General features: G+C 40.0%; 3 protein-coding genes across 4 annotated transcripts; 2 read left to right on the forward strand and 1 right to left on the reverse strand.

The window, feature by feature from the left end:
* Nucleotides 1-49: 49 nt before the first annotated feature.
* On the forward strand, nt 50-10,416 carry zdhhc5b (zDHHC palmitoyltransferase 5b). 2 transcript variants are annotated; one of them, XR_001421881.1, is made up of 11 exons: nt 50-865; nt 2,887-3,008; nt 3,252-3,409; nt 4,286-4,458; nt 4,593-4,695; nt 4,804-4,895; nt 5,061-5,193; nt 5,544-5,652; nt 5,943-6,049; nt 7,933-8,973; nt 10,262-10,349. XR_001421881.1 is itself a non-coding variant. In XM_015015774.1 (11 exons), exons 1-11 carry the CDS (start codon nt 717-719, stop codon nt 10,365-10,367), a joined length of 2,187 nt encoding a protein of 728 aa, XP_014871260.1. In that variant the 5' UTR covers nt 50-716; the 3' UTR covers nt 10,368-10,416. The 2 variants fall into 2 exon arrangements, 1 of the variants encoding a protein (XP_014871260.1); XM_015015774.1 differs by having other exon boundaries at nt 7,933-8,867; nt 10,262-10,416.
* Nucleotides 10,417-12,890: 2,474 nt separating this feature from the next.
* LOC106935343 (thioredoxin-related transmembrane protein 2-B) lies at nt 12,891-16,512 on the reverse strand. The gene is made up of 8 exons (XM_015015776.1): nt 16,231-16,512; nt 16,053-16,113; nt 15,672-15,785; nt 14,937-15,013; nt 14,578-14,684; nt 14,131-14,196; nt 13,908-14,037; nt 12,891-13,795 (listed from the first exon to the last, which is right to left on the reverse strand). The coding sequence occupies exons 1-8, from the start codon at nt 16,417-16,419 to the stop codon at nt 13,637-13,639; spliced, it is 903 nt and encodes a 300-aa protein (XP_014871262.1). The 5' UTR covers nt 16,420-16,512; the 3' UTR covers nt 12,891-13,636.
* Nucleotides 16,513-16,521: 9 nt separating this feature from the next.
* On the forward strand, nt 16,522-20,081 carry pmf1 (polyamine modulated factor 1). The gene is made up of 5 exons (XM_015015778.1): nt 16,522-16,815; nt 17,416-17,521; nt 17,888-17,988; nt 19,292-19,487; nt 19,917-20,081. Exons 1-5 carry the CDS (start codon nt 16,613-16,615, stop codon nt 19,980-19,982), a joined length of 672 nt encoding a protein of 223 aa, XP_014871264.1. The 5' UTR covers nt 16,522-16,612; the 3' UTR covers nt 19,983-20,081.
* Nucleotides 20,082-20,111: the final 30 nt, after the last annotated feature.

Genomic DNA, 20,111 nt, shown 5'->3' on the forward strand with positions numbered 1-20,111 from the left:
CTTCCTCCTGACTGAGTTTGAAATGCCAGAAGTGTCCCTCCTGCCGCCATCCTCAGTTTCTTCCACCCACCCAGTGCCTAAATAAGCTCTCTTGGGAAGAAGTCATCAGCAGCTGCTGTGCTCAATCCTCTCTATTTGTTCTCCTCCACGTGCTTCTGCTCTCTGTCTGATGGACTACCTCTTTTCATTTTGTTTTCTTTTTATACTGTTATCCTCTAATAATCAAAACTCAAGCACAGCGACACAATTTTAACAAAACACTGCACCGGTTTTGGTTTTGTGCTTGAGTTCTTGCCCTATTTTCATATATGCACAGCAGTGTTTATATTGTTGCGTTATTGCACCAAATACAGATGCATTAAAGCCATACTCAGTAATATTTATGAATTGCATACATATATTTTTGTATTATTTTGCTCTTGTATAGAAATTAAATGTATGCATTCAAATTAATTATCGACAAGAAGCTGCGCACATCCAAGTCGTGCGTGTTGCTGTTTTGAAAACGGTTTTATATCTCAGCCAGGAGACATTGGAAGTGTGCACACGGAGAATCCCTCATGTCTCCACTCAATTTCTGCTTTGCATAGAGTTGTAGCCATGGCCCCGCCTCTTAAACACCTACGTCATCATTTTGACCTGTAACCTCCCCTTTACAGTAGGTAGACAGTCGATATCTACCTCCCTCTCTTCTTCCTCCCCTCTCTCCGTTGCTGATGCCCAGTTTCAGTGGTGGGGTGGTTGGGGGAGGGGTAGGGGGCCCAGCTTCTGCTCCTCCCCGTCCGTTTCGCCCCAGCCGATATGTGCCGGTGTCTGCAGCCATAACTTTCCTGGTTGGGTCCACGACCCTCTTCTTTTGCTTCACGTGAGTATTTATTTATTTATTTATACATATAAAAACTGTTGTGATTTTAAAAAAGATTAATCTCTTTACAGGTTTATGTTAAGTAGGCCTGTCACAATAACAAATTTTGCTGGATGAAAAATTGCTCCAGAAGTTATTGAGATAAACAATAATATTGTTGTTTTGAGACCATTTTTAAGTAATGTAATGGTATTGGCAAAAATAATAATGCCAGAGCACATTCTAAAAAAAATCAGTAAACTTTAAATTCTAATGAACATTTAACACTGGAACTGAAAGACATTTTAAGTGTCCAAAATAAATTAACAAAACAAAAAAATTAAATGAATTTTGAAGTCTTTGTAAATCGTCCTTCAAAAAATGGTCTAGTTGAGCCCAAAGCACCAAACTGAAGATTTTTATCATCTAGTTTTTGGTAGAAAGAGGGAAAAAAAGAGAAACGATACATCATGCCAATGGAAATTATTGAGTTTGTTTTAATTTATCATGTGATTAATTGATTTATTGATTATTGTGACAGGCCTGGTAGTAATGCATTAAATATCGAAGTACAAGTACGTGGATAACTTTTCAGTATATTAAAGTATCATTTTGAAGTGAATTTATTTAGCAATTCAAATCACAACATAATACTCCTGCTGTACAGATTAATTACATCATAGGATGATATTTTTCAAGCTTTTATTTCTTTCGATTTCTAAGAATATGGCTAAAAGTTTATGGAAACCAATATGTGCTGGTATTTGCACTCCATTCTTGGTCAGGCCTCCCTTTGGATGGACCGGTTCCTCTGCTGAAGTGTTGATTTAAAGACGACATTCAGCTCATTTGCCATGTCAGTGTTAGTGGGGTTGGTAATTGTCAAGTCCTTCATAAAGCTTTGCAGCTGAGGGAAGCATGAAGTGCTCTGACACATCCAGTGAGATGCTGCGCTGGTTTTTGACTTAATAAAACACGGTGGACCGACACCAGCACATTGTGGGACTCCACAAATTATCTCTGACTGTGGAAACTTCCCACTGAACCTCAAACATTGTGGATTCATGCCTCTCAACTTTTCCTCCAAACTCTGGGATGTTGAAATGCAAAATTTATTTTGATCTGTAAAGAGGAGTTTGGACCACTGAATAGCAGTTGAGGCTTTTTTTTTTTTCTTTAACCCACATACAAGTCTTCTGGCAGTTTTTCCTCATTTAGGAGTTTCAAACACGAGGAGAGAGTAGTTGTACGCTGTGTCCTGCATTTAACTGTGTTTTGGCTCTTGAATCACTCGCTGCAGCCACAATCCACACCTTTTTAATCTCCCTTGAACTCTTGAGTCTGTCTTACTTCACAGTCCTTGCATTGCTCTATTTATCCCTTCTGTTTTCCCTACCGCATCACTCAACTTTCCCTTTATATGATTGGTTACTGCTCTATGTCTGCAGCAATGACTTTATGTGGCAGAACATCTGTTTAGTCAAGTCTTCCCTGTGACTGTGTAAGCTATAATTGATCATAGCATAATATTCTGAATTAAAAATAATAATTTTTGGCTTTTAATTTAGTTTTCTGGGCTAAATTAAAATAAATGATTGAAATATAACGCTGTTTAATGAATCCCTGTATGACTTTTAGTTTCTGTATTGAATTACTCAAATAAATTTTCAAAGATACTCCTTCGTTAAGATGCCCCTGTATCCGAAACACATCATGTAGAATTAAAAGTTGCTGTTTTTGTGGGTTGTAACTTTCATTTATTCAGAGAGAGAATTGACAGACCACTATAGCCATCTGTTCATCGACACTCCCACGGTTTCACACCGTCACACCTCTGAGCTCTGCATGCGGTATAAATTTAGTCCCTCTGCAGTCTTAGTGGAGGTGTTTGGGAGTTTAATTGCCTTTCTCAAAGACTCCTCATCAGGTGCTGTTGGGCTGTGAAAAGAGCATTTTCTGTCTCATTATGACAATCTAGAAATCTGAATATATCTGAGCAACGTTCCTTTTTTTTTTTTCTTTCTCCTGAATGTCTTCTCCAGGTGCCCATGGTTATCGGAGTACATCTCCGGTGTAATACCCATCTACATCGCTGTAATCTTCCTTTTCACACTTGCCAACTTTTGCATGGCTACATTCATGGATCCTGGAGTCTTCCCCAGAGGTAAGGATGTGGCAGCCAGTGTGTGCACACATGCAAATGCTGCAATGCTTTCAGAGCATGATGCACAACATAAGTCATTGCAAATGTTGCTGTGACTCACTGGAGCAGCATGATGTGGAGCCGGAGTTCTGGTCTTCAGCGGCCTCTGTGCTTTCAGTTTTAGACGTCGTCCTGCTGAGCAGCACGCCTTCATTTAAACAAATGCTGTGCTTACAGTTTGTTTTGCATGTTTCGCGTTTGCAGCTGAGGAAGACGAGGACAAAGAGGACGATTTCCGTGCTCCTCTCTATAAGACGGTTGAGATCCGAAGCATCCAGGTGCGAATGAAGTGGTGCTCGACCTGCCGCTTCTACCGCCCGCCCCGCTGCTCACACTGCTCTGTCTGTGACAACTGTGTGGAGGTACGCACGCACACCAACACGTGCAAGTTCACATAAAGACATTCACCCAACTTATGGAAATTTTTTGGCTCTTTAAATAAGATTGCACTTTTGGTTTCACTTTTAAATTTGGCATTTGTTGCTTATCTCTTTCTCTTTAGTCAAGCTGCCTCACACACTTAATTCCTTAAAGAAGTACAGAATGCAAAGTTGTCCATTATTGTGGAAGAAGAAAAAACTGCAAACAATTTGGGCCTGCATAAATATTCGGTCCCTTTGAGTGAATGCTTTGTAGATATTTGCTGTGATCAAAGCTGATCACTCCCGTCTGCATTTTGCGTTAGGTGACATTTGAAGGCAAGTGGGTTTTATTTAGGTGTATCAGAATCAGAGGGACCTAATATAAAATATGCCACACTTTTTAGATTTTTGTGGTTGTTTAAAAAAACAACATAAAATCCCAAGAAAATTCATCCATTGTCTACAACCGTTTATTATTGTCTGGTTGGTGGAAGTGCTGCCTGTCTCCAGCAGTCAGTGGGTGAAAGGTGAGGTTGGTTCACCCTGGACAGGTCACTAGCAACACAGAGACGCAGTTAAAACAACCATTCACAAACCACTCCCAACAAAACACAAAACATGAAAGGATGGAGGTACTTTCTCAAGGCGTTGCATATATGTCCTTCAAAGTAATTTGTGTATTAATTTTGATATTAAATCCCCATTTCACTGCTGGTTTTCAGAAACTCCAGGTATCTGTCATGTTCTTGATAGTCGATGTGAGAAGTGGAGGCTGAGCATGTCTATAATTTCATAATTGCCCTTGTTTTGTGTCCTCCTTCCTTCTAAGCTGTATATTTACTTTGAATTGTATCTTTTTTTTTCCCCCCCTCCCAGGATTTTGACCACCATTGTCCCTGGGTGAACAACTGTATTGGCCGAAGGAATTATCGCTATTTCTTCCTGTTTTTGCTGTCTTTAACCACCCACATCATGGACGTGTTTGGCTTCGGCTTGGTTTACGTCCTGCATCACCGCCAGCAGCTCGACACGCCGCACGCTGCTGTTACGTATCCTTTAAGTGGGGATTTTGAAGCCATAAAAGTGCAGAATGAGACTACTTTAATTACTTTTCACGTACTTTCTTCTTCTTTTTGGTTCATTTCTCTGCATTTCTAAAAATCTCCTTAACCCTTTTTACCAGTATGGCTGTGATGTGTGTTGCTGGCCTGTTTTTTGTCCCAGTTGCTGGCCTGACTGGGTTCCACGTAGTGTTGGTGGCCCGCGGTAGGACCACTAATGAACAGGTACAAGGAAGTGCCTAGTGCGCATCTTTTCCTCTCCCTGCCTACTTTTTTTCCTTCAAACATTTGAAACCCATTTGAGCAGGCACATGTGTTTCTCTCCCGCTGCAGGTGACGGGGAAGTTCAGAGGAGGTGTTAACCCTTTCACCAAGGGTTGCTGGAGGAATATTTCACATGTCCTCTGCAGCCCGCTGGCGCCAAGGTCGGCACTCTTCCTCGTATTTGCTCTTCCATTTTCTGCATCCGTTTTCTTTTTGTTTTCAACTGTGTTTAGCTTCTGGAATATGAGTGTGGGAATTGGCTGTGAACACTTTTTGCTGCATAATTTCTAATAAATGATGCTTAAATATCTGTGTGTGTGTTATAGGTACATGGGCCGGTGGTGGAACCGTCAGACAGTGGAAGTACAACCACCGTTTCTTAGACCGTCTCTTACTGAGGCTCAGTTAGAAGCTAAGGTTCTGGACAACGGGATCCAGAATGACCGACACAGCAGCAGGGTGAGTCATGCTCGCGTTGGCTTTCCTAAACGCACAGCTAATATTTATTAAGATGTGTTTTTATGAGACAGAAAATCACTCTGTAAGCAGGCAGGCCTGCTGCTCTTACATTTTGTGTTTGAAAAACACTTGATGTTTTTTTTTTTTTTCCCTCCCATTTTAGTGAAAGCAAATATCAGTCAGACATGACTTGACAGACATTTTAAAGAGAAATCTTAAAATGTCTAACCAGAAATCTTAAAATCTTCTAGACCAGGAGTTTATATGTTCAGAAGCCTCATCACTGTTTTTTTTTACCCACTTCTCTTATCAGTTTATGTGCCTCTAACAACTAACTGTGTTTCCTCCAGTCTAAGAGCAGTCTGGATCAGATGGAGAGCCAGTCAGCTGACATAGAGCCTCCACCTCCTCCGAAGCCGGATTTTCGTTACCCTGGTCTGCCCCGTGCCGACACAGAAGGTTGGAGGCAAATTCCCTTCAGACATTTGGGGGAATTTCTTTTCTTTTTTTCTGCTTAGCATGGAGGAATGTAGAGGAATACCACCTGAAACCTCACCTGCACAGCTAATGTTAAGTGCACTGAAATTGTTTGCCGTGACTCTGGCCCTGAAAGTACATAAGAGGGAATAAGTAGAGAGATATAAATCACCTGATGTGTGTAAAAGGAAGAGTTAACAAAGATTCTTTAGGTGTTTTCTGATCTTTCCTGCAGCGCCTTTAAGCGTCACTTTTGCTTCCTTGTGTTGCAGCGAGCAGCTTGTTGTCAGAGGCTCCACCTACGCCGTCGATGTACAAGTACCGACCAGCCTACAGCAGCCCAGGGAGGAATCACACTGGTGTCACACATCCAAACAAGGTACATTTAAAAACTCAAAGCCGTGACGTAGGTTATTCACAGCATGCCATGTAAGTACTGCAACTATATGCTGGGAAGGAAACTAAGGGGGGGGGAAGTTCTTGATACGGTCTTTTAAATAGAAACAAACATATTAAAATTTGACAGAAAGCTAATTTTCCAGTTTTCAGCTGGTTGCATGAGAAGGAAACCAGTAGAGCAGAAAACGCGCCGTCCTGTTTAAGTGTCAAGTGGTGTGGAGGCAGTTGTGTCCGCCTTCTGCTTTCATTTGTAAAATAAATGCCCTTCTTTTTGTTTTTACTTGAAATTGATCAGTGGCCATCGGTTGAGCAGTAAGTCTCGGTGTGTGTGTGCGTGCGTGTGTGTGTGTGTGTGTATCCCCCTGGCTGTCTGTGTGTGTTTGACTGGATCTACCCTCTCCCTTCAGACTGCATTGACTGGAATGTGCAGTTCGTCTTTCATATGTATTTGCATTTCCATTTATGTGTTTGCACACAGAGTCTCAAACCAGTCAATGTTTCTACTTCAGTAGTGTGATGATGGAGTAGAGCACCAGTTAAGCATCCAATGCTCCCCACCACTCTTTTGTCTTTTTACAATCTGAGCAAAGCCTCTTTGCAGGTACATCTCAATAAGTTATATTATTAAAAGTTTAACTCCTGTTGTAATTAATTTTTTTTTTTTTTTAAATTGCCGCTTATATTTTTGTTACACACAGTGATCATTTTTGTTCATTTTGATGATTATGGCTTTCAGCTAATTAACTCCTTAAAGTTCAGTTTATCATATGTAATTCCGCTTTGTCAGAGCTCATTTTGAACAAATTACCCTGACTTGAAAATGGTCTCAACACGATTTTATCGCAATCATTTCTGGGACGATTAATTTGTTGTTGCAAAATTTGTTGTTGTGCGACAGGCCCACACATGTCTTAGTCCAGGAATTGCAGCAGTTGTAGTTCAATTCCTGAAAACGGCGGCTGTGGGTGTGGCTTCTTAAGAAGCGACTCCAGTTCCCGTCTACACCTTAAATTATTTACTTACCTTTGATTTACAATCTTCCCCACGCTGCTGTTATCACAATTTTTAAACCACACTTGGTTCTTCCACTCAACTTTCCATCAATGTCTTGGATATAGCAATTTTTTCAGCCACACTGTTTTGTGGTTTACACCTACTGTGCAGAGTCTGTTGGACCGCTGTCAAGTCACCAGTCTTCCCTATGACTATATGAACCATAATCTAACATTTCTATAGAGAAATGATCGATGGCAAACGTTTGTCCAAGACGCATTTAATGTTGCAGTTTGATGCTTGCAGAAATTGCCTGCACTGTAAGCAACCATCCTCCACTGCGGAGAGAGAAGTGCTGATCCGAACCAGGCGGCTGTCGACGTTAATTCAATATTTGGAAGCGTGGCCAACATGGACGGAACGGCGTCTTTCACTTCCTCCGCTGCCATCGCTAAAACTACAGATAAACTTCAGTTCTAAAGCGGCGCATAAAATCATTCACAAATCTCCTTCGCTGATTGGTCCAGTCAAACATTCTACTGGAGGGAATCCCCTTTAATGGGAGAAATCCAGACGGAGCAGTGAAGTGAGATTTGAATTTTGTAGGAAGGCAATGACCAGGCTAGCTGTGAGCCACCAAAATCAAAATGATCAGAAATCATGCACATAATTACCCTGAAATGCATGTTTTGGTCAAATTACTGAAATTACCTGATCTTTGAATTTATTGAGATGCACCTGTACTTTCTTTATTCTTTCTGAGCTTAGATGGAAATTTTCATCATTCTGCCCCCTGTCATCTCTTCCTCGCCTCTCTCCCTCTCTGCCTGTGGTCTTTTTCTCCTCCTCTCCTCTCTCTCCTCTCCTCAGATGACCCGCGGGGAGAGTCTTGACTCCCCGTCGCCCTCCATCCTTCAGTCCAGTCGCCAGCCTAGCTACCGCTCGGAGCCCAGCAGCCTGGACGGGGCCACAGTGGTGGGAAGAGGTGTAGGGGTGCGCAGAGGGGGAGGGGACAGGGGTGAGGGCCCTGGGGGCCCCGGAGGGATGGCTGGTGTGGTGTCAGGGGGCGTGTCGGGTTACTCCCTGGCTGGGCGCTCCTACACCTCCTACCCATCTTCGCTGGTTCTGTCCACGGGCGGCTCGCGCTCGTCCAGCCTGCGCTCGGCTCAGACTGTTCATAACCCGCTGGCCACGCTCCAATCGGAGGGCACCACAGACACCAGCTACAAAAGCCTAGCCAATCAGACGCCTCGGAATGGCAGCCTGTCCTACGACAGCCTCCTGACGCCATCCGAGAGCCCGGAGTTTGAGTCCGCCGCCCATGAGCTGTCGCCACAGAAGCCTCACGTTCCCTTCCTGTCGACGGCGGGAGGCGGGCGGCCCGGGGTGGCGCCGCCCGGCGGCCCGCTGCAGGGCTACACGTCGCCCTTCCTCTCAGCTCAGATCGCTCAGCAGAGGGAGGGGCAGCTGTTCCAGAGCTCTACCACTTTCTCCTCCCCCCATAGGGCCTACCTGCGTGCTGTCAGCCCACCCCCGTCCTCCTCCCCCGGGGCTCCTGAAGCCCGCCACCTGCTCCATCACAACCAGGACCTGACTTCCCGAATCCCCCGCAACCCTTCCTCCTCGTCCTCTTCCCCCGGGGCTCGCTCACTAGACCCCCCTGTATCTCCACCGCCTCGCGGCCTCTCCCTCACCAAGTCCCCGGTTCACATAGGGGAGACGGGGTCTCAGCACAAGCCCCGGCCTGCGGGGGCGGGCGCTGTGCTGGGGGGGGGAGGAGTTGGAGGAGGGCAACAGGCTCCACAGTGAGTAGTGATCCGTCATCAGAGTCGTCAGCCTGCCACTCTTCTCCTTTCTCTACTGTTTTTCTTTCCTGGTTTGTGTCAGCCTGTCTCTTCCTTCCTGATCTGTGTGAGTCTTCCTTCTCCTCCTACATAGTTTACATTCAGTGCGTAATTGCTGTAGCTGATTGGGTGTGTTTTCGGAAACGTGATTTTCTTTCAGTAGTTGGAATCTGCAGTTTGATATTTGAAGCATGCCAGTATATTATGTTGATCTCACAGCATGTTGTTCTACTGGTTTCTTTTCCTGTCCTGTGGTCCATTGGGACATTCTGTTGTCTTTACTCACAAAGTACGCCGTGCCTTGCAAAAGACCTCACACGCCTTGAACGTTCTCACACTTGATCATGTTACAACTTCAGTGTATTTTATCAGGATTCTAACTGATAGACCATCACAAAGCCGTGTACAACTGTGAAGTGTTAGAAAATCGACGCATGGTTTCCAACATTTTTTTTTTACAAATAAAAATCTGAAAAGTGTGGCATGCATCTGTTTTTACCAACTTTGAGTCAATATTTTGTAGAACCACCTTTCGCTGCAGATATGTTGGATTATTTCTGTCCTTTCCGCCTGATAAAAACATCTCAAATTTGAGTTTCTCTAAGCATTCATTTTTAAGCCTTGCAACAAATCGTCGTTTTACTCTATTTTTGGGTTTTGACTGAGCCATTCTAACACACAAAAATATTTTAATCCAAACATTGTAGCTCTGGCTATGTTTACGGTGGTTGTCCTACTGGAAAGTGAATGTCGGCCCGTCTCATTTATCTCCATCAGACTTCCCATCACCTCTAATCATCTTCCCTCTCCAAGCCTGAGAAAAGCTTTACTGCTGCATGATTCCCAGATTTACTGTGAGCCATCTTGGCTGCATCTCTGATTATCAAATCAGAATTTATTTTTAAGTCGTTTCTCCCAGCCCCAGTAGGAATATCATTTAGTAACATAACCTGACTTTAAATGTCTCCCTGACTTGACTGCTGTTTGCTATTTAATGTCCTCTAACAAACTGAAGAGCTGATTTTATGAGTTTAAATTACACACAGGTGGGCTGTATTTACGAATTAGATTATAGGGTTCGACCTTTTTATTTTTATTTACAGGAAACAGACTGAAAGTACATGAATACATGTTGGTCTGTTACTTAAAATCTCACTAAAATACATTAAAGTTTGTGGTTTTCAAGGGGTTTAAATACTTTTGCAAGGCATTTTTGATCATCACGTGCATTATAAGTGGTTTGGTGGAGCAACATTTGCTGTTTGAATGTTTTGTGAATTCATAAGCCAAGCTTCTCACCTCTTTCTTTCTGTTTTCTCTCTTCAACCTTCGCCTCTGAATGAACGTCCAATCAGATCCACCTCTCGCCCAGCCTTGGCCAATCACACCACATCCAAACCGGTGGGTGGGGTGAAGAAGGTAACCGGCGTTGGAGGGACCACGTACGAGATATCGGTTTGAGTGACGACAGTCCCGAGTGATCTGTGACGAGGATGGGGGATAAAAAAAACAAAAGTCACATCTTGCACTTGCCTCTTAACCGTAGCTGGATATTATTCATGACTGAACGCCTCTGAGGAACTGTTCTTCTGCTGTGGACTCCAGGAAATGGCTTGTCTGGTACTTGTTTTATCTTTGTAATGGCACGGGCCAATCTTCTCCGCCAGCCTTTCAGGTTTGAACAAAGAGAAACCGGGGACGCTGATTGATCTCTCTCTGGATCAGCTCTCTCCATTTTTGCCACTTTGTGAGCCATAGACTGATGTGACTTGTCATTACGGCTGGGTACAGATATGTCTATCAAACACACATACCTATTCCATGATCTGTTTATGTTGCTTTGCTATGTTAAGACAAAGTATTGACAAAAGTGTCCAACACATTTTAAGGAAAGCTGATGTTAAATTTTAAAAGGAATTGACCAAAAGAAACATCTTGAACGGACCACACATAGATGGATGAGTCCAAGCTATAAACAGTATCATTTAAGTTTTGTATTTTTTTTTTTAAATATTTTATATAAATGTAAAAAAAAAAATCAGATTATTATAGAGAGAAAATGTCAGATATTGAAGATAATGGTGGCAGATGTACTGTATGTAATTAATCATGAAAGCTATTTCAGATCAGTTGCCTGTTTTCTTTTTTGTGACTTCTTTATATTTGATGGCTGCATCAGCCACCTGCAAACTCTTGATGGAGTTTTTCTTTTTTGTTTTTTTTCTTTTTTTGACATCCAAAGATGGAGATGATCCTTGCTGGACACCAGGCGTGGCAAATAATCAAAATTATTTTTTAAGAAAGCCACAGAGAAATTTTAATATCCCCACAGTCGCAGCACAAGCATCGTTGTGGAATGTACGCTTGTAATGTTTATGCTAGAAGCATTATGCAAACTCTGTCTGTAGCTTTAAGATCGTCGTATGTCTTTTTAGTGCGTTTTGTTTTATTTCATTTTCCCTTTTCTGTAGACTGTCAATTAGTTTTGAATGCTAGCGACCATATACTTTTTAACAGATGTTTAGCCAAATAGTGGGCAGAAAGGGAAGGGCTTATTTATTTCACCAGACAGAATAATCTGCACTAATTAAATCAGTTTCGGCAGAATAGTCTGAACATCTTTATATTAAAATGTTTATGCAAGATGCCACTAAATGGAGCAAAGAGAGACTGACTTGCTTTTTTTGTTGTTGATTCGATTGACCATTCGTAGTGATTGGGCATGGGCTGGTGTGAGGTTCTAACGTCATAGCGCAAGCTACAGGTTTCACAGTATTACCACTTCAAACAGATGTATACAATTGGATATTATTTACTTTATTTTAAACTGAAAAGCAATTATTTTAGTTGCTTTGATCTTGATACACACCTAACCTGCAAATCATTCATACCCCTGGCAGATTTAAAATTGAAAATTATTTTTATTTGACTTGAGACGTTTGTTTCTGGTATGAAATGAGACTGGCTAATTTCATAAAATAAAATAAAAAGTAATGGAAAATAAGCAGTATTTACTCACATCATAAAAATGTCAAAAATTACAAAAGTATTTCTTAAACCATACAATTTTTATTCAGCTTTTTGTATGTTTTCAGTAGTATTTTGGTGATTGATCTTCAGTAAAGTACCTAAGTCATTGACGTTGGAATTTTCCCAAAAAAATATTTGCATTCAAAAGAAACATGCTGCTAAAAATGAATACATTTTAAGGTTTAAAGGTTTGATTAAACTGCCTCTCAATTAAGTATTTGTTCTCTAGTAAATGAGCATTTTGTGCAGAATATAATAAGTTTTTAACCTTTCTTCCCTTCATAGAGTAACAGTCTAACAAGCTTAATATAAATTATTCAGGCTGTCTGCTCAGGTAGCTAGCCTCCTGCTTTAAAGACGCTCTGCTCTGAGCTCTGTAGTTTTTGGTTTCCTTAAAAGCACGCAACACTTCATGTTTAAGAATGCAAATGTCTCCAAACAGCGACATGCATTTTTCCTAGAAGTTGGGAAATATTGCATAGTCGTCTTTCAGCCAGCTGACCATCCATCTGCACAGCAACAGATGGATGACTTGATAAACATGAAATAATTTTACCAGTTTTAAGGAGGTTGCTGTTTAAAACGTTGGTTTACCCTCATAAAGTCGACCAGCCCATGCCTAATGGTGACTCCAGCTTGAAAAGTGACTTTGATCTCATTGATTGGCTCATTTATTTTTACTCTTAAAAAAAAAGAAAAAATTAGATGAAGGGAGATGTGTTTGTTGTTCTGGTTTGGGCATCACAGAGTTTTTAATTTATTAAACTGTTTTCTGTTCCAGGCCCATAGCAATGTTTGGAGTAGAATGTCGAAGTGGTGTGAATGTGGCACATCTTTAGGAGGGAAATGAACGCTTTAAGCACATGAGTATGAACTGACCCAAACAACTGTGTTGTGAGTTTCCAACCCAACCAGGCTACATCTTTAGTGTGCATGTGATTTTTTTTAATTTCCTTTTTTTTTTTTTCTCCTGTTCTTGGCCATGCCGACTGCTTCACTTGCGTGCATTCTTGTGTGATTGTCAGTTCCCACCATGCTCACATGCAGGTGACAGAAACCAACATCGTTAATGGCACAAACCTGCGTTACTTCTCACCGCATCGGCCAAAGGTTCACAATCTGGATAATATGCGCGAGTAGCAAGTATACTTCTTCTTGAGATTAAATATTGATATTGTGGGTTGTGACGGATGAAATGAGTTTCACAAATATCTGTAGTGAGTATATGAGATACATTTCCAAAATGGCCTTATAAAGAATTTTTAAGAAGATGTCTTCTCAGAATAAAAGGTCAAACTGTTTAAATAAAAAATGTGACGAGTCTTGTTTTTTGAACATGTTTTTACTTTGGTTTCGTAATGTAACGCAAAAGTAAACGGACAGGTTAACAAATACAGGCAGCAGACATTCACATGCAGCTGTGAAGTTAAACTGAGTCATTTAAAAATTAAGAAAAAAATTCCTAAAAATGTCTACTTAAATAACTTAAACTAATGCTTGGTTTTGGTTCAGTATAACAAACATGTAGCGGTAAGACTTTGTTCATGTTTCAGCTTTTTTTGGGCTTTGATTCTCCCTGGAGTTTGAGTCTGATAGGTGGAGCAGCTTTCAGTACCGCATTCAATTTTTTTGTAAATGCAACACCAGAAATGCAACACCAGAAAAACAAGCGAACCGATCCCGTTTCTTGCTGGATTTCTTCATTGGTCTTTCTTGCTCTCTGTTGACTGTTGCACTTCGCTGGTTTCCTGCTGAAGCTCTTCGCTGCCATCTTCTGTCCGAAAACCGTTCTGCTTCTTGTTCAGCTTCTTGGACTTTTGGAAAAGCTCATTCAGGTTGAACTCTCGAATAATATTCTCCTGGTGAAAGAAAAGAGGTATTCTCGTTAACTTTGTTTTGTATTAGCCAGTCGGGAAAAGGCAGTGTGCATTTACTGTCTTTTAAAAACAACAAAAAGAAAAATAGACAAACCTCATTAAAGGTCCAAGACACAGCTCTCCCTTTGTTGTCCACCATTGGACGTCTCATAACTTCCCGTCCTCCTTGAAAAAGCAGCAGTGATGGCAGCTGCTTAGCCAGAGGAGATGTGCTCACCTTGTACCTATTTTTAAAAAGAATAAAGAGGAACAAATATCTGAAGAAATAATATTGTAGCATCAAGGTGCCAATTAAAAGATAAAAGTCGAAAAATCACCTTTGTGAAACCTCTCCATAGCGACCAATGTCCACCTTTCCAAACCTGAGTCCAGCGCAGTTGTATCTGTACAAAAACAAAAAGAATGAAAATGAGACTAAAGCATGACATTCGATCATTTTATGTTAAAAAATGATCAACAGATACTAGGGATGAAAAATTCTTGTGCATGCCTACATAAACAGGACTTATTTTATAGATAAGGTGATGTTCAATCATCTGAAAACCGAACAAACGGGCTGTAAAAGTTTGCAAAAAATAAAATAAAAATTAAAGGACAAAATGCAAATTTTCTATGAAAGCAGCTATTACAGTAAAAATATAGAGTTTTGAGTACCCATGTATTTGGTTTGCATAAAATGAAGCATTTATGTGAGTGAAAATGCCTCCATTGTAAAATTACAGCTCAGGTCACAAACTCCTAGGGAGAGAAAATTAAATCCTCACTGAAGAGAAAGGTTGGCAAAGACGGGAGCGAAGGACTGGCAGTCAGACGACCAGTTGGCATAAAACTCAACAATCCAGGTGACGCGACCGTCCTTCTGCAGCTCCTCCTGCCGACACAGAAACATGTTGAACAAACAAACCACCAATATTACTATTATGGAGTTCTACATAGTTTAACAATGTTGTGTTCTTACTACATTGCATACAAATACTTTATCACCTCATGAAGATGGGTGTGAAATTGCAGAACTCGATATTTTTCACCGTTTAAGTTTTTAATTTGAATTATAACAGCAAGGTGGTGCTAGCGTACATGAAATAAGACTTATTGGATAAAAAATAAAAATGCTAAAACTCACATCTATGGTTTTGTCACTGAAGTACTTTATGTACTCTGGGCCCATGTAGAGAGGAGGCTTGCACGTCATGACAAATGCTGGAGACGAAGAATGAAACATGAAAACATTTTTATGTGAACACTTATACTAAATAAGTAATAATTCATTCAAAAGTAAAGTAACATGTAACTTCCACTACATGTGTATTTTGTTGCTTGTCTGGGTGAGTGATTCAGCTTTATTTTGCCAAATAAAGGGACGTGTTTGAGTAAATCAGATGTTTTTAATAAAATTCAGGTGAAATAATTAAAGTGACAGAAGTGGAAGGACGGGACATTTTGGGATGAGCTGTTGGGGAAGAAAAATGCCAGAAACCTGGAATTGGTCATATTTAAAATATATATGTTTAAAAGCAGATTGGTAAAATTAAATATACTAATACAACTAGTGCCACCCCTGTTAAACGTGTAAAAAGTCCTGAAATACGGCATCATAGATCCTCTACTGCACTCAGAAGTGGTCATGAAACGCTTTAACACACACAGTGGCATATTTGTATGCTGCTTTAAAGGGGTCACCATGTTTGGGGGGGAAAAGATGATGCATTGGAATTTGCATATTTTGATACAGAAGAAATGTGCTTTGATAAATCTGCTGAATGAGTAATACAGGCATAATTCTCCATGATTATTAATTATGATGCACGTCTCTTAGGAGAGAAGGTGATAAATTACTGAACTCTAAAACGTGACTGACCTACACACAGTGCGAGGTAGAGAATGCCAAGCCGTACATCCAGCCTGAAGAAGAGGATCACATTGGCCACTTTGCTGAACATGAACAAGTTGCCTATGTGCTGCTCCAGTGTTACTGCAAAAGAAAAGAATCATTGACTAAAGCATGCAGGAAAAGCCTTCAGACTCCTGAGCAAGGTCATATGAGGGTGGGACTACTCTGCACCTGTAATGTTTACACAATAAAGGCAGGATTCAGGGAATTACTTCCTGTATGTGGCCTGGTCTCGGGTCAGAGATTCCCAAAGAGCCACTCAGCATAAATCAATTTATGTTACAATAGCATAAAAATGACATAACATTTAAGTTGAGGTGGGGGGGAAATGAAAAGATTTGTACTTACTGGCTCTTCTATTCTTCATCATCACAATCGCACTCAGAAACATGAGTATCTCCACTTCTCTCTGGTAAAATGATTAAAAATCAATGACAAACAATCTTATTCTATAGTCCGATACCTGCTAGGTTATCTCCACGATATTTAATAGCAGCACCAACCCCCCCTCTCCCAGCATGCTCACCCAGTCGAAGTCGCAGGAGTTGCCGTCCTCTCGGTCGGTCGCCAGGTGTTCACACAGTCCTGGAGCCTTCCTGACCACCAAGAAGGCGACGGTCAAAAGGAACGACACGATGTAGTAAGGTTTCAGCAGCCATTTGTAGATCTGCGGTAGATGATACAAGAAGGCAAGCACTCCTGTGATTAACCCCATAGTGTCAGAGGAGACAGCCCACCAGGACAGACCGTAGGGGTGAAATGAAACGACAGCTGAACGGTCTGGGCTACACACTGCGCCTGCGCGTCAAATGGGACACATTTCTTCTTTCTGAACTTTCTTTGTGGGCATAGCGGCTTGCCGTAGAATTGGCGGGTACTTCCAAAAACGTAAACAAAGCCAGTTGAAGATGGAGGACCAGGGCGGTTCTGGACAAAATGAAGATGAAAAGCAAAAAGAAAGCGACTCCACCGAAAAGCGGACTGATGCGGCGGCCACAGAAGACGAGCCTGGCAGGAAAGCGGCGGAGGAGGCGGCTGCTCGGTACAACCGGCTGAAGCTGTTCGATAAAGTGATTCAGAAGAGCCTGAACAAGTTCATAGAGCATGCCAGGTAACACGTCCGTAAACATGTCGAAGAAAACAACAGCCGAGTTGTACGACCGTGCTTTCACCCAACTACTCTAGGCTTTAGAAGGTTTTCTGAACTTTTTTTTTTTTTTTACATTTTGTCATGTTAAAAAAACATGTTTATTTTCATTTTACTTGAAGCGAAATGTTTCCTAAATTGTGATAAATGCAGTCTTGAAAAGAGTAAAAAGAATATAAAATTTAGCTTGAGTGTTTTCAAGCTTTTGATTGTAGTTAGAAAAATTAATACATCCTCATTCACTACCCTGTTGTCCTCCTTATGTGTTATTCCTTTTTTCCACTGTGCTTTGACATATTTGCCTCCTTCTGTTACTTGCCCCTTTCTTCCCATCCTTCTCTTGGAAAACTTTGTCTCGTGTTCTTTCTCCTTATGTTCTTTCCTCCCTTTCGTCATCCCCTGTTTTCTTCTTCCGTCATACTATTTTGTTGTGGTCATTTTTAGTCCAAAGTGAACTATTCAAACATGTATTTTTACATAATACTCGTAGGTACAGCTAAAAAAAAATTTACAAATCAGATGTAAACAAAACAACATGAAGAGTCGGACATGTCTCTTTTTCAGTTTTAAGGTTTTTGCCAGCACTTTTCGCCCACTGTACAAGAAGAACGTTAAGAGGATGGAGGAAATTCATAAGCATTTTACAGAAATGCTGCAGAAATCCATACAGGTGAGAAGCACCGTTTTGATTATTTCATACACACGTGACATTGTTCAGTTGCACGTTTTTAGAGTTTTCAAGTTTCAGTATATTTAATTTGAAACAGAATTATTCAACTACTATTAATGTAGTAATTCTCAAGTTGAATTTTAGTGGCTTTGATTCAGGACTGAAAAAATACAGTGTGAAATAAATTGTCATTATTGACAGTAAACTGGTACCTCTTATTTAGTATTATATGTTTTATCTTTCATCTGCACTTGCTGATATGACTTCTGAAAAATTACAGCAAAAGAATTAAATGTATAAATATATTTAAGGTCTTTATGTGATTAGCTGCTTGATTGTATTTGTTATGTCTCCCTTCAATTTAAGGAGGACATCATGAAACTAATGGAGGAAGGCAAGTTTGAGTCCAAATTTAATGAACTGGACAAGCTGGAAAACAAAGCCAAGGACAATCCAGACCCTGCATGGTGAGTGCATATTAATAAATAATATTAATGTGTACTATATGTACTATTGTTATTACACTTGTGTGGAAGTTACAAGAGATGGTCATGTATGCATCTAAACATGCTGAGATCCTCACTACAAACTCATTACCTGAAATTTTATGCTTAGTTATCATAACTTATCAAACAAAGAGTAAAAAGTGAGTTTGCAGAATCTTTGCTTCACAAACAACTTAGTAAACTAATACCTGTGTCCGACAACTATTTATTTTCCTCTGAAAACCAAATAAATAGTCAATGAAAAGTGCACATTGACAAACATATATACATGTATATAAGTAAATTAATTCATAGAAGTCGAATAGTAAATTAAAAAAAACACAGAAAGAGAATTTTAAAACGCTAATAAACTCAATTAATTTTAAATATCAAGTAAAGTAAAATGCTTTGAGGTAAAATAAATACCTTGAGCATTTTTTTCCTGAATGGTCTGGGTTACACACTGCGCCTGCGTGTCAAACGGGACACATTTCTTCTTTCCGAACTTTCTTTGTGGGCACATTATTATTATAAATAATAATTGTTTTATTTATATTGTATACATACAACCAACTTCAAAATGACTAAATGACTACATTTAATGAAATACTAAAATACTTTAAAAGCTTTTTAAAAAAATAAATACCATAAACTAGTAAAAGAAGGATTAAAAGTGCATCAATCCAAATAAATTGTAGAAGTACAGAAAAATACACTAATAAAAAACACATTTGTAAGGGTGCTAATGTTTAGAATTAAATTAAATCCAACTTCAACATTAAAGTATAAGATTTTTCTGTTCATTTTGCAATTGGGTTTTCATTTTACCCCTTCAAAAAGTAAAAAAAAAAAAAAAAAAAAACTTTAAAAATACAGGTAATTTATTTCTTAAACCCATCCAACCATCCATTATCCCCAGTGAGGTCGCGAGGAGAGCACATCTCCAGAAGTCAACAGGCGAGGGGCAGAGTACACGATGGACAGGCCACCAGTCCAGGCAACACAAAGACAGACAGGCAGACAAACAACCATGCACAAACACCTACAGAGAATTTAGAGAGACCAATCAAGCTGATAGTCATATTTTTGGACTGTGGGAGAAAGCCGGAGAACCTGGGCCACTGTGCAGCCCCATTTCCTAAACCTATTTATTTTAACTCATGGTTATTGTTAGCTTTGTTATAATACAAGCTCAGAAAAAAAAAAAAAAGTTCATATACTAATAAATACTATTAGTATTTCAATTTAAAGCTTTTTGGTCTCTATTTATTTCAACTCCTCTAAGGCGGCCCAGTGGAGTTCCTGAGCAGGACATCTGCAGCTTTTTGATGCCATACTATCAGAAGCAAGAGGCCTACATGAAGCTGGAGCTGAAACGGATTCAAGCAGAGAATGCTGCGCTGGCAGAGAGGGTTCAGGCGGGGAGAGAAGGCATTGCTCAAACCGAGCATCGGATTTCTACAAGTGTAGATGAGTGGAAGGTAAGAAATAAGAGGCAATCTGCAGGAGACCTCAAATGTTAACAGGATATAGAGATGAGAGTTCATTGTTACTTTAAGTTTTCTGTCCATGAGGGTATAACCACAATTTAGTTTTTTGTTTTTTTTTTTAATCAATTTTTATCTTTCAGAAGTCATTAAAGTTGTATATCACAGTTTCTTTAGATTAAAGTTTTAGTTTATTTCTTTTCTGTTGCAGTTCTTACAAAATAGCTGAAATTTGTTCAAAAGGGGAAGTTTGAAGCTTTATCAAAGCTCAGGATTGATGTTTGAGTTAAATTATGTTTTATGATATTTTTTTTGTTTGTAAATTTTGAAAAGTAATAAAAAGCACTCAAATGTACATGGAGTGTTTTCCCTCTTAAGTTAAACCATGATTGTTAATTTTTTCTTTATCTTTGTCATTTGCAGGCCACAGTGAGTGAATTTGAAAGATTGGCTTCATCCCTTTGCCCTGCTCATGTATTTGATGAATGACTATTGTTATATTTTTTAACATGGTGAACTATTTAAATGCACATATGTTATTTACTCTACCAACCAGTTTGAAAATAAATGAAATTATACAAGTCAGTATTTGTGTGTTTTTTGTTTGTTCTTGACATT

The sequence above is a fragment of the Poecilia latipinna genome, unplaced genomic scaffold, assembly GCF_001443285.1.
Source record: "Poecilia latipinna isolate Pla-1442-1.1 unplaced genomic scaffold, P_latipinna-1.0 Scaffold1951, whole genome shotgun sequence".
NCBI lineage: Eukaryota > Metazoa > Chordata > Actinopteri > Cyprinodontiformes > Poeciliidae > Poecilia > Poecilia latipinna.